This window comes from Hevea brasiliensis, chromosome 9, assembly GCF_030052815.1.
Source record: "Hevea brasiliensis isolate MT/VB/25A 57/8 chromosome 9, ASM3005281v1, whole genome shotgun sequence".
In the NCBI taxonomy this organism is placed as follows: domain Eukaryota; kingdom Viridiplantae; phylum Streptophyta; class Magnoliopsida; order Malpighiales; family Euphorbiaceae; genus Hevea; species Hevea brasiliensis.
In genome coordinates, this window is record NC_079501.1 from 90,012,252 (window position 1) to 90,027,143 (window position 14,892).

At 34.8% G+C, this 14,892-nt stretch overlaps 1 protein-coding gene across 1 annotated transcript in view; it reads right to left on the bottom strand.

Moving 5' to 3' along the window:
- Positions 1 to 2,147: 2,147 nt before the first annotated feature.
- The window catches only part of LOC110659793 (DENN domain and WD repeat-containing protein SCD1), a 42,643-nt gene continuing 29,898 nt past the window's right edge, over positions 2,148 to 14,892 (bottom strand). The window contains exons 22-31 of the mRNA XM_058153927.1: positions 8,020 to 8,272; positions 7,724 to 7,923; positions 6,385 to 6,449; positions 6,119 to 6,242; positions 5,488 to 5,669; positions 5,303 to 5,374; positions 5,046 to 5,206; positions 4,641 to 4,682; positions 3,791 to 3,999; positions 2,148 to 2,524 (exon numbers count right to left, since the gene is read on the bottom strand). Of these exons, the coding sequence (XP_058009910.1) occupies positions 2,429 to 2,524; positions 3,791 to 3,999; positions 4,641 to 4,682; positions 5,046 to 5,206; positions 5,303 to 5,374; positions 5,488 to 5,669; positions 6,119 to 6,242; positions 6,385 to 6,449; positions 7,724 to 7,923; positions 8,020 to 8,272 (1,404 nt within the window). The 3' untranslated portion in view covers positions 2,148 to 2,428. The remainder of the gene's footprint in view (positions 2,525 to 3,790; positions 4,000 to 4,640; positions 4,683 to 5,045; positions 5,207 to 5,302; positions 5,375 to 5,487; positions 5,670 to 6,118; positions 6,243 to 6,384; positions 6,450 to 7,723; positions 7,924 to 8,019; positions 8,273 to 14,892) is intronic.

Below are 14,892 nucleotides of genomic sequence, written 5' to 3' on the forward strand. Positions count from 1 at the left end.
GATTTAATATAATTTCTTAGCTCAATTTGTAATTTTAATGGTACACATCACTAACTTGTAAGAGGTCAAATAACTAAAAACCAATCACTGAAAAGCTGAAAACTCAAAGCTGATCATTTCATTAAGCGACGTTAGATCAATGAAAAAGACAAATAAATTACAGTGATTTAATTGTTCGTATAAAAAACCAAGTAAAAATTACAGAACTTTGGATTATCTCAAAGCAAACAGGTCAATCATCCAACTTGCTTGGTCGGTTTATCTCTATTCCGTAAGCTTCCAGCTCAGATGAAGTGTGCGTGCCACCTGCTCTGTTGTTATAGAACATTGACTTAAGAAATTTCGTTGGGATCCACTCTTCATTGTCTAAGTGGCTTTTATAATTTATTTAAAATAAAATAAAATAAAATTGCTTTATTTCACTAAAATAATTTCAAATTTTATGGCTACCAATTGAAATTAGCTCAATTGGTAAATCTAATATAATTGCGGGTATGATTTTTGATGCCCAGATTGATTGTGGCTTTTTTTTTTTTCAATAATTTCTAGATTAAATTTGAAGTGGTTCTTAATTTATCTTTGGGTAATAATTGAGTCTTTAAGTTTAAGACCTTGTTTGGTTTAAATAAATCACTTTTTAAGAATTCCATTTAGATAAGTAACTTATTTCTCAAAAAGTTAAGAAAAAATGGCATTTCATTTCTTAAGAAATATACACTTAAGCCTTATTTGATTAAAAAAAAAAAAACTCTAACCCCTGATAAATATATTTCCTAAAAAGAACTTATTTATTAAAATAATTTAAAGTGTAATAAATTAAAAAATAAATTAATAATTATTTATTAAAATAATTTAAAGTGTAACAAATTAAAAAATAAATTAGTAAATTTATTATACTTAATTAGAGAAATCCAACTTACCAAACTCTATCTAAATAAATTATTTTCTTTATATAAGGGATTAGAATACTCTAGTTTTCGATAAGTTGGTTTGAGAATGCAGGTTAAATAAAAATCTTTTCTGCACTTTCTAGAAAGTTCTACTTCTTTAATCTATTTACCCCAATAAAATAAAATCTTATTTCTAATCAAAACAAGTCAATTTTATACAGTCCTAAACTTAACCAAATAAGGCCAACATTCCATTAACAAATTAATGATTTAGTTAAAATCAAAAGCAATTTGCCATTAGTGACATAAATGCCCTTGGGAAGGCAGAAATAGCATCCAAATTGAACAACCTTCTTTTCATTAAATGATTTTCTCGGCAGCTAAATAAAATATTATATCATAAAAATGCTATCATGAAAAGGAATTTCCTTTTTTTTTTTTTTATTACAATGAAGAGAGGCGTAACGTAAAGAGTATAAGCAAAGAAGAAGATAAATATAAGAGTAGAGAGAGAGAAGCGTAAGAAAATGAGAACAAAGAAACGAAAGATGGTGGCGGTATTAGAGGTGGCGGAAGCGGTGGTGGTGGAGGAGCGATGGCCAAGGATTTCAAGGTAGCTGCATGATGTTGGTGGAAAGTCATCATACTTTTTTTTAACAAAAAAAAAAAATTGTCATACTCATATTATTACTGAATAGTTGAAATATGAATACTCTCGATCCACTCATGATCAACAACTAGATTGTTTTCTTCATAAGAAAAAAACTACTGCTGATTATTTAACAAGTCAGCTTAATGTAGAGATTGCAATTTAGGACCTGTTTAATATTACTATTAAAATTACCGTTAAAATAATTATTTTTTAAAATATATTATTTAGATAATATTAAAAAATAATTTAAAATTAAATATAATAAATTTTCATCATAAGAATACTAAAATAAATATTTTTTTTTCAAACTATATTTTTTAACCGCATTTAAAATAATACTTTTCTTTTAAAAAACAGTTTTAAGTCTCTGAACACAATGTCAAAACACTTAGTGATTGAAGACATAATATTTACATGATAAACTTAGATTTAAGTCCTACCCCAATATTCTTACTTGGAATATATATATATAAACCATTAAAAATATAAAAGACCCATTTATCACCCATATTCTCCCTTCTTCCGGAGGGTGCACATAGGTACGGGCGTGTTTGCCACTGTGCATGTAATATCAACTTTCGTTGTGATGAATATAGAATGAGATGTGAACAAAAGTAATGAACTATTTTTATAGAACGAAACGTGGTGAATTCTGAACTCAATATTTTCCAGGCAAAAATGGAAAACAAGAACACTCTTCTGTATCCTCAACCATACAAATTAAGACTCTGAAAATTGTCCCAAGGTAAAATTGGGGTTTTATGTTTGCATGCTCGAAACATACGCTCTATAGGTTGAAAGAAATTGGATTTACATTATCACCATGCAAGCAACTTCCTGAACCTTCAATCAATGATTAATAAATGTATGATATGATACAACAAAGTTAAATGTTGATGGTTGCTTCCCATAACCTAAGAACTCCATTACGACCACCACTGCATATCCTTTTCCTTTCAAGATCAGAGGCCACACATCTCACCTGGATGCCAAAAGTGAGACCAGAAACAAATCAATGAAAAAGGTTTCTAAATTCTATGAAAGCATTAATGAAGGTCTATGAAAGTATGACTTAAAATAATAATAATAATAATAATAATAATAATAATAATAATAATAATAATAAACAGTGAAAAAAAAACAACAGTTGGTTACCAGCAGTTATAGTTCACAGCATTTTACATAAAATAGCTGGCTAATGAATTGAGCCCACAATTGCATTTTGCTATCCAAGAATTTAAACATAAAATAATGGTACCAAAGAAAATAACAAAAAGAAAACTTCTGAAATGGAACAAGATTTCTAGGTATACATCAGAGCCCTCAAAGTACACAACAAAATGGCTTGTGATATGCTAAAGGTTAAAGAAAGGAAGTGCAGAAAATCACAAAAGGCAAAGCTTGGAGGAGGAAATGATTGTGAAATAATATATGTAAAAACCAATTAACACGACCAACAAAATTGGTTAACTGATTAACTGGCATTTCCAGTTTGATGTTGCTGTGTCTATAAACGCTAGTTCTGTTGTTCAATAAAACACAACGTCTTTGATCAGGTTGCAGTGAAGCTTAATTTTAGTTGATGTCATGATTTTGACTCCAAAACTTTTCTACAACTAGATATCTCAAAGGAAAGGAAATATTAGTAACTCGTTAAAAGTCAGCAGGAAAGGCAGAAAATTCATTTATAATTGTCCTACAACGTGAAAATGAAGAAAAATGGTGCCAGCTATACAGACAAAAACAAGTAAAGTTATTCCCCAGGCATGCATTGCCGAACTGAACGTTGAGGCTAGAATTGGGGTTTATGCAAGCTAGAACGAGCAGAAATTTAGGTTGAAACTTGAAACCAAGGTTGTAAAGGGAGAGATTGAGAAGTGAAATTAAACAAGATGATAGCATTTGTGGGCTCTTTGTTATGCAAATGAGGCGCCTTAAACAGTAAATAAGGGGCTAGGCGTAACACTAAACTTCCCAAGGCTTCACACCTAGGTTAGAATTGTATCACACAATCTAAAGAAGCTAACGTCAGCTATTTTATTCAATAACAAAACTGAATAATTACCATTACAATCATAGGTATTTATATGCTCAAACTTTAGTACTGAATTGTAAAATTTATATGAAATTTCCATTAATAACAACAGTTAAAGGAAAAGAGTGATGAGAGAACCAGTACAACATTTTTGATAATTGCAAAATGTTGGTAAAAGTAACAGAGACAAGTGTAGAAGAAAGAGATCTGTACCATAGCAACTGTCTTCTGTGGCGTTCTGTAAAGCTGCCACCCAGACATTTTTGAGCCAGTGCCAGAGAGGCCACCAAGTCGTTCTTGCGGTCGTTGAAACAGAGACATGGAATTGTCAGCTGCTCCAATTCCTAACCAATGCTCCCCAGCATTGATAGACAATATAGCAGCATTATGAATGGTTACATTCTTCACACATTTTATACCTCCTGATACATAGCATAATAAATGCCACAATGAGGTGGAGCAAGGGGTTGAATTTAAGTGAAAAAATAAAAGAAAGAAACAACAAATCACTCCATTCATCATATTATGGACTCTAGAAGCAAGCCACATCTAACCCCGTTTGGATTGAGGTTAGAAGGCCAAAAAATAACGTTTTGGAAAAATACCATTTTAGATCATGCTGGAAAAAAAACAACTTAGTTGTTTTGGATTTCATGACTAAAACATATAAAATTTAATTTTAGAACAATTTTTAATATCCTTTAACTAACATATTGAAGTTTGTTTGTTTGTTTTTTTTTTTTTTTTTTTTCACAACAGCTCCAATAACAAGGTCAAATATACACAGACTGGAGGGAAAGAGTGTAATTTTAAACTTCAGTCAAGATGAGCAACACACTTTTTTTAGTTTGTAACTTGCAAACTTTTACGCAGTTAACTCAAAGATGAGCAACAATCATTGTGATATAAAATGTGGTGATGCAATCTTAATAGAATTGCCTAACTAAATTGGGAAAAACAAAATAAAATAAAATAAACTTAAAAAAAAAAACATGCAATTATTAAATTTAAAAAAAAATCTAAAAAGAAATTCTGTTTATCAAGAAAACATTACTACTCTTACCTTCCTCATTTTCCCAAAATCGGAGTAGCCCATCAGTTGAACCTGAAAAATTATAGACATCTCAGTACATATCTCAAACTTTTCACATTTTCCTTTCTCTTTTATTTATTTATTTATTTTTTGGTCCGCTCAGAAACTTTTGGGGGGTTGGGGTGGGGTGGGTTGGGGGTGTGGAGTGATGCTGCCAAAGAACTATTCTCCTTGTCCATAAGGAAGTTGTTAGTTACAGGATTCAATCTCAAGAGTTCAACACTCCCAAGAACTTCAGCTTAAGATAATGAACCATTTGGCCAGTACGGCAATTGAGATGAAGTCCTTGCACATGAAATGGTTTTCCGCAAACTTATGGAAGTAATAGAACAATATGATCAGACCAAAAAGTAAAATAACTCATGCATAGCTGACCTGTTATTATTCCTCTGTCTAATGTGGAATACTCAACACATAAAATTGGACCAGCATGGCAGGCTAAAACAGCATCACATGCTCCTCGTGAAACAGACCACACTCTTGCCGTCCAATCATCACTACCAGTAACCAGTGTGTCTCCAACCATTCTAATTGACCTGCAATATGGACATATATTTTAAACAGCTAGTTGACAATAGTAACCATCAACATTGGAGAAAGAAGAAAAAAAAGTAATTGCTTTTTCAACTTACCGAATCCATTTTGAATGTCCTAACAGCTTGTGCATTTGCCTACCAGCACGGATGTCCCAGATGTTTGCAACTCTGGTAATGCAAAAATACCATCTTGGCTTTTAGCTAATTGCTTAAAAGAATTTAGATATAGAATTCTATTACAGTAAACACAATTTTTATGTTTCAACTTTCAAATTACATACGCATCTCTACCAGCAGCGGCCAGGATGCCAGTGGAATCATCATACTCCATGCATAGGACTGCACTAGAGCAACGACCAACTGTTGCTACACAGGTATCAGTTCGAACATCCCACATCTTCACAGTTCCATCATAGGCAGAAGTAAGGACACGTTCACCTGACAGCATACGGACACAGCTGACCTACAAGATTTAATTAACAAGGGTTAATCCTAGTTTCAAATACATAAGTTTTCAACTTCTTCCATAATACCTTACCCAGCTATGATCATAATGATGCATAAATTGCACTAAAAAGTGGTTTGACTATCTTCATGGATTCGTACAGGCAAATATGCATTGATACAACAGAAAGTTTCCGAAGGGCATGAATAAAAACATTGCTTTTAAAATAATAACAGCAAACAAGAAGATATGTAAAACAGGAAAAAAGTATTCAAGAAAATAAAAACAGAAAAAAAAAAGGTTTGCAGTAACTGAAATATGAAAACCTGTAAGCAACATCCACAAGAAATGGAATAAGAAGACTGATGCAACCTTCTCATATGAACTATAACAATGTATATAATTTTTCAGCAGGCCTCTATTTGTATACTGATAAAAAATGGAGCAAAGATGTTGAACAAGCAAACCTGTGCATCATGGCCCTTCAGCTCTTCTAGAAGCTGAGAAGTTTGCTTATCCCACACAATAACAGATTGATCATCAGATCCTGATACCACCTTTCCCCTATCAGAACTTATAGCACGAACAGTTCTGACGTTTTGCCAAAGAGGAAGGGAAGCAAAAATAACATAATATTTAGGTAACTTAAACCAAAAGCAAAAACCATCGAGAAGCATAGTCATCAGGACCAATTGACTTGACATACTCTAAATTGAAAAAAGAGTTAAGATACCTTGTATGCCCTTTCAAAGTTGCCCGAAGTTCAGAACCACGAATGCTAGGATCCCATATCTTAACCTGCATAATTGTTTGGAAAGAAAATAAACAATTATTTGCAATCTGCACCAGCTAATACAACAATGCTCTCCAAAGAATTGAGCATTCACGTTTCAGACACATAAATCAGAAAATAACTATGCATCGACCAGTCCTAACATATGTCATATGCATATCACAAAGTAAAAGACTTAGAAGAAAACATTCGGACCACCTGATGTAGACAACAAAGAGAACCAAGAATAAAGACTTTAGAAACTCAGAAATATGAACTTAATTTCACATAAGGCTTATTTGGGATATTATCAAGTCAACTTTTTAGATTTACGGTCTAATGAAAATGTCTGTTTTCAGCTAGTTGTTGATTCAGTATTTTACAACTTTAAGACTCGAGTATTTTGTAATTTCAAGTTTTGCTAGCAAGAGCTGAAGTGTAGTGAAGTGTAGTGCCTTGGGTCCTAAATTGAGTCTACTTACCTTTTGGGCATTAATAAGTCATAATTCGCATAACAGTTACTTCTGAATTTGGGAACTATCATGAATTCAAGTACTTTTAGGATTACTTTGAGCCTATAAACAGCCATGCTCGTAATGATTATTAATAATTTTGTCATTGAAAAAAATTCCAGCAGTTATGGTTCTTTGATTTGTGTGAAGTAATTCAACTGATGTAGAACAAAAAGGAACAAGGAACAAATCCTTAGTGAAAAGAGAAACAGTTCTCATTTGTATTATTTTCAATTAATAATCATTATCCAAAACTAATAATAAGAGAAACCTTAGGTCCTATTTATAGAATTAAGAATCCCGATCACATTAGGATTTTGGAAAATGAAAAGAATTCCTAAATTGTATTAGGATCTTCATCTTCTCATATTGCATTATAAACCCTATGCTAATTGCCTATGGGAACTCACATGATGCCTATTAAACGCTAGGTGTAAAGTTTAGAACTTTTCTTTCCCCACCCTCTTTACTTTCACTGCACCAGCCTAGAATAATGCAAATAATTACAGATTTCAGCCACCAAAATCCTGTCTTTTCTCCTCCAAATTCAACCAAAAGCTCGAATTTATTTTTATGATCTACATCACTGTTTCCTTGCGTAAAATTCCAATCTAAATACCAGTCCTGCAAACTGACCTATGTCACCACCTGCCTAATGGCGTTTAAAACATTATTCATGGTTTTCTAAGGCTTTTGGTGACATGTCATTTGAACACTTGAACTGCCAGGAATGGATCTCTGTGAAGGAATTGCACTGGAAAGAGGATTAATCAGATATGCTCATTTACCATACAATCTGTGCTTCCACTGATAAAGAATCCTGCATCTTCACGGTCACCCACCAGATCCCACACCTCCCTTTTAGTTACACAATGCAATGCGGTAATAGCACCATTGTGACCCCTCAGTACACGAACATTGGTCTGAATTTTCTTTTGCCCAGCAGCAGATAAATCTTGTTTCCGAGGAGTTCCATTCTCTTTTGCAGCTGAACTCATAAACAAAAGAAACAATGATGATGTAACAGTAGAGGAATCACAGAATACTTTGGAATACAAGTAGTGATTGCCATGAAAATACAAACCTGAAGTGCTATCAGATGTCCATCGATGAACACGAGCAAAAGAGTTTGCTCTTGATGAATCTCTGCTAAACATGCTTTGTACCCAGCTCCTGCCTACACCAGATGCCTCAGCAGGTTGCTGATTCTCGTCTGTAACATCTTTTGAACGTGGGGAAGACAATCCATGAGATGACATAGATTGGGCCTTAACAGAAGTGGTTCCCCAGTAACCAATACGGACTTGTATATGTGACAAAAATCCTCTAAGTTTTATCTGAAACAGAAACCAAAGTAAAATTCAAAGGCATTAGATTTCAAGGACAAGGGAGGCAGGAGAATCAAATGGGGGGACATTGATTACCATTGAAACCAATCTAAATCCCCAAACCCTCATGAGAAACATTTCATCGATGAAACAATGAATTGACAAACAGAAACTAGTAGTAGTAGCAGAAGAAAAGAAATCTAAGAAAATAAATAATTTATTTTATATCAATGCATTACATTTCTAACTGTTCAGTACACATTCATTCATTATCAGGAAGAGCTTTTTTCTCTTCTAAAGAAATTAACCAAGGTTATTGAATCAAATAGCATTGAGATCATACAAATAAAGTCAACAAAGGTAAAATCCATGGACTTAAATTGTGGTCACAGTCACATTTGCGGCATGGTTTATTTACTGGTTTTTTAAGGGGTCGTTACCCTTTATCCCATTATTTAAAGACAAATGCTGAGTTGCATTGGTAATGACCGTTACCCTTCTTACACAATGGTAACGGCTGTTATTTACCGTTAAGTAACGGTAACGACCATTACCTCAATAACTCAGTTGGCAAATAATATAGGCATGCAGTGTTTTCTTTAATTTTTTTTCATTCTTAGTGTATTCCAGCCTTCCAACTACTTTTTTATCACAATTTCTCTCAAAATTTCACCTAAACTTCCCTTCTTTCTACAAATCTCTCTCTTTTTTTTTTTTTAAGGTAAGATCATCAAATATTTCCATTTTCCACAACTATTTCTTGCAAAAGGTGAGTATTATTTGCTTTTTTTTTACATATTTATTGAAGAAAATTTTAATTGATATTAGGTTTATTATTAAATTTATAATATGAAGCATTGGTTTGCCCAATCTATATATTTATTTACTTATTTTCTTATTTGAATTATTTTTCAAAATTAAATTAAATACATTATTAATAACATCACTTAACTCCGCCTAAGTAGTTTGCGCTTAGCCGGTCCCAAGCCCGGATAAAGGAGGAGGGTTGCGGTAGGTGACAACCAGCGTAAAAATTTCGTCACACCCTATGATATGGATTCAAATGATATAAACGTTGGGGCGTCCTCTACTAACGACGCGCTACATCGGAGCCCGGGTGTAGTGAGAAATATGCAAGGGTGTAGGGCGTTCACCGAAAGCGACGCGCCATGCTGGCGCCCGGGTGTGGTGTTAAGTGAGCAAGGGTTCCCACATCATGGACGGGTGTGGGTAAAGAAGTTAGTCCATAGGACAGATAGTAGAACAAATAGTGGAACAGAACACAAGATAGACATAGAAAACAATAGAAGATATTATAGAAGGAGACTAATTAGGAAGGAGCAGGATAGGAGGAGGAGGATAGGAGGAGGATCAGGGTTGGTACTTGGAATGTTGGATCACTTACAGGAAAATTAATGGAGCTTGTGGATACCTTGGAAAGGAGAAGGGTGAATATTGCTTGCATTCAGGAGACTAAATGGGTAGGAGAGAAAAGTAAGGAAGTGGGTAATTCAGGGTACAAACTGTGGTTTACCGGAAAGGAGAGAAACAAGAACGGAGTGGGTATAATCATAGACAGAACATTGAAAGACGCAGTAGTAGCTGTGAAAAGAGTAGGAGATAGAATTATACTAGTAAAGCTAGTACTAGAAGGAGAAACAATAAATATAGTTAGTGCTTATGCCCCACAAATAGGACTAGACAGTGAGAGTAAACAAAGGTTTTGGGAAGATATGGATGATTTAATGCAAAGCATACCGAATAAAGAGAATGTTTTCATTGGTGGAGATTTGAATGGACATGTAAGAAGTGATAGACAAGGTTATGAGAATGTTCATGGAGGTTTTGGTTTTGGCAGTCGAAATGAGGAGGGAAAAAGCATCCTGGATTTTGCTATGGCATACGACCTAATACTAGCAAATACCTACTTTATAAAAAGAGAGTCACATTTAGTGACTTTCAAAAGTGGGCAACATAGAAGCCAAATCGACTTCCTCTTAACCAGGAAGACAAATAGAGCTCTATGCAAGGATTGCAAGGTCATTCCAGGAGAGGCTTTAACAAGTCAACATAGGTTGGTGGTCTTGGATGTTAAGTTTAAGAACAATTCAAGTAAGGTCAGAAGAAATAGTGTAGCTCGAACAAAGTGGTGGGAGTTCAAAGGAGTAAAGCAAGTGAAGTTCAAAAATGAACTTCTCGAGTCCGAAGTATGGAAGCTAGATATGGAGGCCAATGATATGTGGATACAGATGGCATCAAAGATTAGAGAAGTAGCTAGAAAAGTACTTGGAGAATCTAAAGGACATGGACCACCCTCAAAAGAGAGATGGTGGTGGAATGAGGAAGTACAAAAGGCAGTGAAGAGAAAAAGGGAATGGTATAAGAAATTACCTAAATGTGATAATAATGAGGCATATGAACAGTACAAGATAGCAAAGAAAGAGGCAAAAAAGGCAATTAATCAAGCAAGGGCGCAAGCCTTTGAAAAGTTATATGAGAAACTTTGAACTAAAAAAGGGGAGAAAGATATTTATAGATTAGCAAGGAGGAGAGAAAAGAAATGTCAAGATCTCAATCAAGTTAGGTGCATTAAGGATAAAGAGGGAAAAGTGTTGGTGAAAGATGAGGACATTAAAGAAAGATGGAGAAATTATTTTAATGATCTCTTTAATAATAGTCAAAATGGTAATAGCGTGAATATAGATTATAGAACAATAGAAAAGAATGTAAATTATACTAGAAGGATTCGATCTTTAGAAGTAAAGGAAGCACTTAAGAGAATGAAAGTGGGTAAAGCCTGTGGACCCGATGAAATACCAATTGAAGTGTGGAAGTATTTGGGAGATATGGGAGTGGCATGGTTAACTAAATTATTTAATAAGATTCTAAACTCAAAGAAAATGCCCGATGAATGGAGAAAGAGTATTTTAGTACCTATTTTTAAAAATAAGGGAGACATACAGAGTTGCTCCAACTATAGGGGAATTAAACTCATGAGCCATACTATGAAGTTGTGGGAGCGAGTTGTGGAGCATCGACTACGTCATGATACTTCTATCTCTCTCAATCAATTTGGTTTCATGCCCGGTCGTTCAACTATGGAAGCGATCTTTCTCATTAGAAGCTTGATGGAGAAATATAGAGATGTGAAGAAAGATCTACACATGGTTTTTATTGATTTGGAGAAGGCTTATGATAGTGTTCCAAGAGAGGTCTTATGGAATGTGTTAGAACAAAAGAGGGTATCTATTAGGTACATACAAGTATTGAAAGATATGCATGAAGGAGCAACTACTATTGTGCGCACAGTGGGAGGGGACACGAGATTTTCCGATCTCAATTGGATTACACCAAGGATCAGCCATAAGCCCTTACCTTTTTACATTAATTTTAGATGAACTGACGAAACATATACAAGAGAGTATTCATTGGTGCATGATGTTTGCGGATGATATTGTTCTGATAGATGAGACACGAGAAGGAGTCAATAGAAAGCTAGAACTTTGGAGAAGTACTCTAGAGTCAAAGGGTTTTAAGTTAAGTAGAACGAAGACAGAATACATGCATTGCAAGTTCAGTGAAGGCCAAACTGGTGATAGGGAAGGAGTTAGTTTGAATGGAGTGGTACTGTTACAAAGTGATCACTTTAAATATCTAGGCTCAGTTCTTCAAGTAGATGGGGGATGTGAGGAGGATGTTAATCATAGGATTAAAGCCGGATGGTTGAAGTGGAGACGTGCCACGGGAGTTTTATGTGATCGTAAGATTCCCAATAAATTGAAAGGAAAATTTTACAGTAGAGCCATACGACCGGCTATGTTATATGGTAGTGAGTGTTGGGCACTGAAAGAGTCGTATGCATCTAAGATAAGAGTTGCAGAGATGAGAATGTTAAGGTGGATGAGTGGCCATACTAGACTAGATAAAGTCCGTAATGAGAGTATTAGAGAAAAGGTAGGAGTGGTGCCAATTAAAGATAAGTTGAGAGAAGGGAGATTGAGGTGGTTTGGTCATGTGAAGCGTAGATATATGGAGGCTCCAGTTAGACAAGTAGAGCACATTAGGTTAGAGGATAGAAAGAAAAAAAGGGGTAGACCTAAATTGACTTGGAGGAGAGTAGTACAACATGACTTAGAAGCATTACACATTTCTGAGGATTTAACTCAAAATCGTTCAGAGTGGAAAAAGCGAATCCATATAGCCGACCCCAAATTTTTGAGATAAAGGCTTAGTTGAGTTGAGTTGAGTATTAATAACATCACTTGATGTATTTATACTTATTATATAGTTGTACATCTTAGTTTCACTTATATCTATCAATATCTACTTATTTTATGAATTTTGCAAATTTTTCAAACAAATCTGCGTATCGTCAAGCCGTTACCATTACATTCTGACCATTATATGCCTATATATGTAAAAAGTATATGTACATCAAATAAAAATATTAAATCCATTATTCTTAGACATTACAAACTCATCCTAAGTAGCTTGCGCTTAGCCGATCCCAAACCCAGATAAAGGAGGAGGGTTGTGGTAGGTAACAACCAGCGTAAAAATTTCGTCACACCTTATGATATGGATTCAAATGATATAAACGTTGGGGCGTCCTCTACTCACGACGCGCTACATCGGAGCCCAGGTGTAGTGAGAAATATGCAAGGGTGTAGGGCGTTCACCGAAAGCGACGCGCCATGCCTGCGCCCGGGTGTGATGTTAAGTGAGCAAGGGTTCCCACATCATGGACGGGTGTGGGTAAAGAAGTTAGTCCATAGGACAGATAGTGGAACAGAACACAAGATAGATATAGAAAATAAGAGAATATATCATAAAAGAAGACCAATTAGGAAGGAGCAGGATAGGAGGAGGATCAGGGTTGGTACATGGAATATTGGATCACTTACAGGAAAATTAATGGAGCTTGTGGATACCTTGGAAAGGAGAAGGATGAATATTGCTTGCATTCAGGAGACTAAATGGGCAGGAGAGAAAAGTAAGGAAGTGGGAAATTTAGGGTACAAACTGTGGTTTACCGGAAAGGAGAGAAACAAGAACGAAGTGGGCATAATCATAGACAGGACATTGAAAGACGCAGTAATAGCTGTAAAAAGAGTAGGAGATAGAATTATACTAGTAAAGCTAGTACTAGAAGGAGAAACAATAAATATAGTTAGTGCTTGTGCCCCATAAATAGATCTAGACAGTGAGAGTAAACAAAGGTTTTGGAAAGATATGGATGATTTAATGCAAAGTATACCGAATGAAGAGAATGTTTTCATTGGTGGAGATTTGAATGGACATGTAGGAAGTGATAGACAAGGTTATGAGAATGTTGATGGAGGTTTTGGTTTTGACAGTCAAAATTAGGAGGGAAAAAGCATCCTGGATTTTGCTATGACATATGACCTAATACTTGCAAATACCTACTTTATAAAAAGAGTCACATTTAGTGACTTTCAAAAATGGACAACATAGAAGCCAAATCGACTTCCTCTTAACCAAGAAGACAAATAGAGTTCTATGCAAGGATTGCAAGGTCATTCCAGGAAAGGCTTTAACAAGTCAACATCGGTTGGTGGTCTTGGATGTCAAGTTTAGGAACAATTTCAGTAAGGTCAGAAGAAATAGTGTAGCTCGAACAAAGTGGTGGGAATTCAAAGGAGTAAAGCAAGTGAAGTTCAAAAATGAGCTTCTCGAGTCCGAAGTATGGAAGCTAGATATGGAAGCCAATGATATGTGGATATAGATATCATCAAAGATTAGAAAAGTAGCTAGAAAAGTACTTAGAGAGTCTAAAGGACATGGACCACCCTCAAAAGAGAGATGGTGGTTGAATGAGGAAGTACAAAAGGCAGTGAAGAGAAAAAGGGAATGATATAAGAAATTACCTAAATGTGATAATAATGAGGCATATGAACAGTACAAGATAACAAAGAAAGAAGCAAAAAAGGCAGTTAGTCAAGCAAGAGCACAGGCCTTTGAAAAGTTATATGAGAAACTTGGAACTAAAGAAGGGGAGAAAGATATTTATAGATTTGCAAGGGGGAGAGAGGAAATGTCAAGATCTGAATCAAGTTAGGTGCATTAAGGATAAAGAAGGAAAAGTGTTGGTTAAAGACGAGGACATTAAAGAAAGATGGAGAAATTATTTTAATGATCTCTTTAATAATAGTCAAAATGGTAATAGCGTGAATATAGACTATAGAACAATAGAAAAGAATGTGAATTATACTAGAAGGATTAGATCTTTAGAAGTAAAGGAAGCACTTAAGAGAATGAAAGTGAGTAAGGCCTGTGGACCTGATAAAATACCAATTGAAGTGTGTAAGTGTTTGGGAGATATGGGAGTGGCATGGTTAACTAAATTATTTAATAAGATTCTAAACTCAAAAAAAATGCCTGATGAATGGAGAATAAGTATTTTAGTACCTATTTTTAAAAATAAGGGAGACATACAGAGTTGCTCAAACTATAGGGGAATTAAACTCATGAGCCATACTATGAAGTTGTGGGAGAGAGTTGTGGAGCATCGACTACGTCATGATACTTCTATCTCACTCAATCAATTTGGTTTCATGCCCGGTTGTTCAACTATGGAAGCGATCTTTCTCATTAAAAGCTTGATAGAG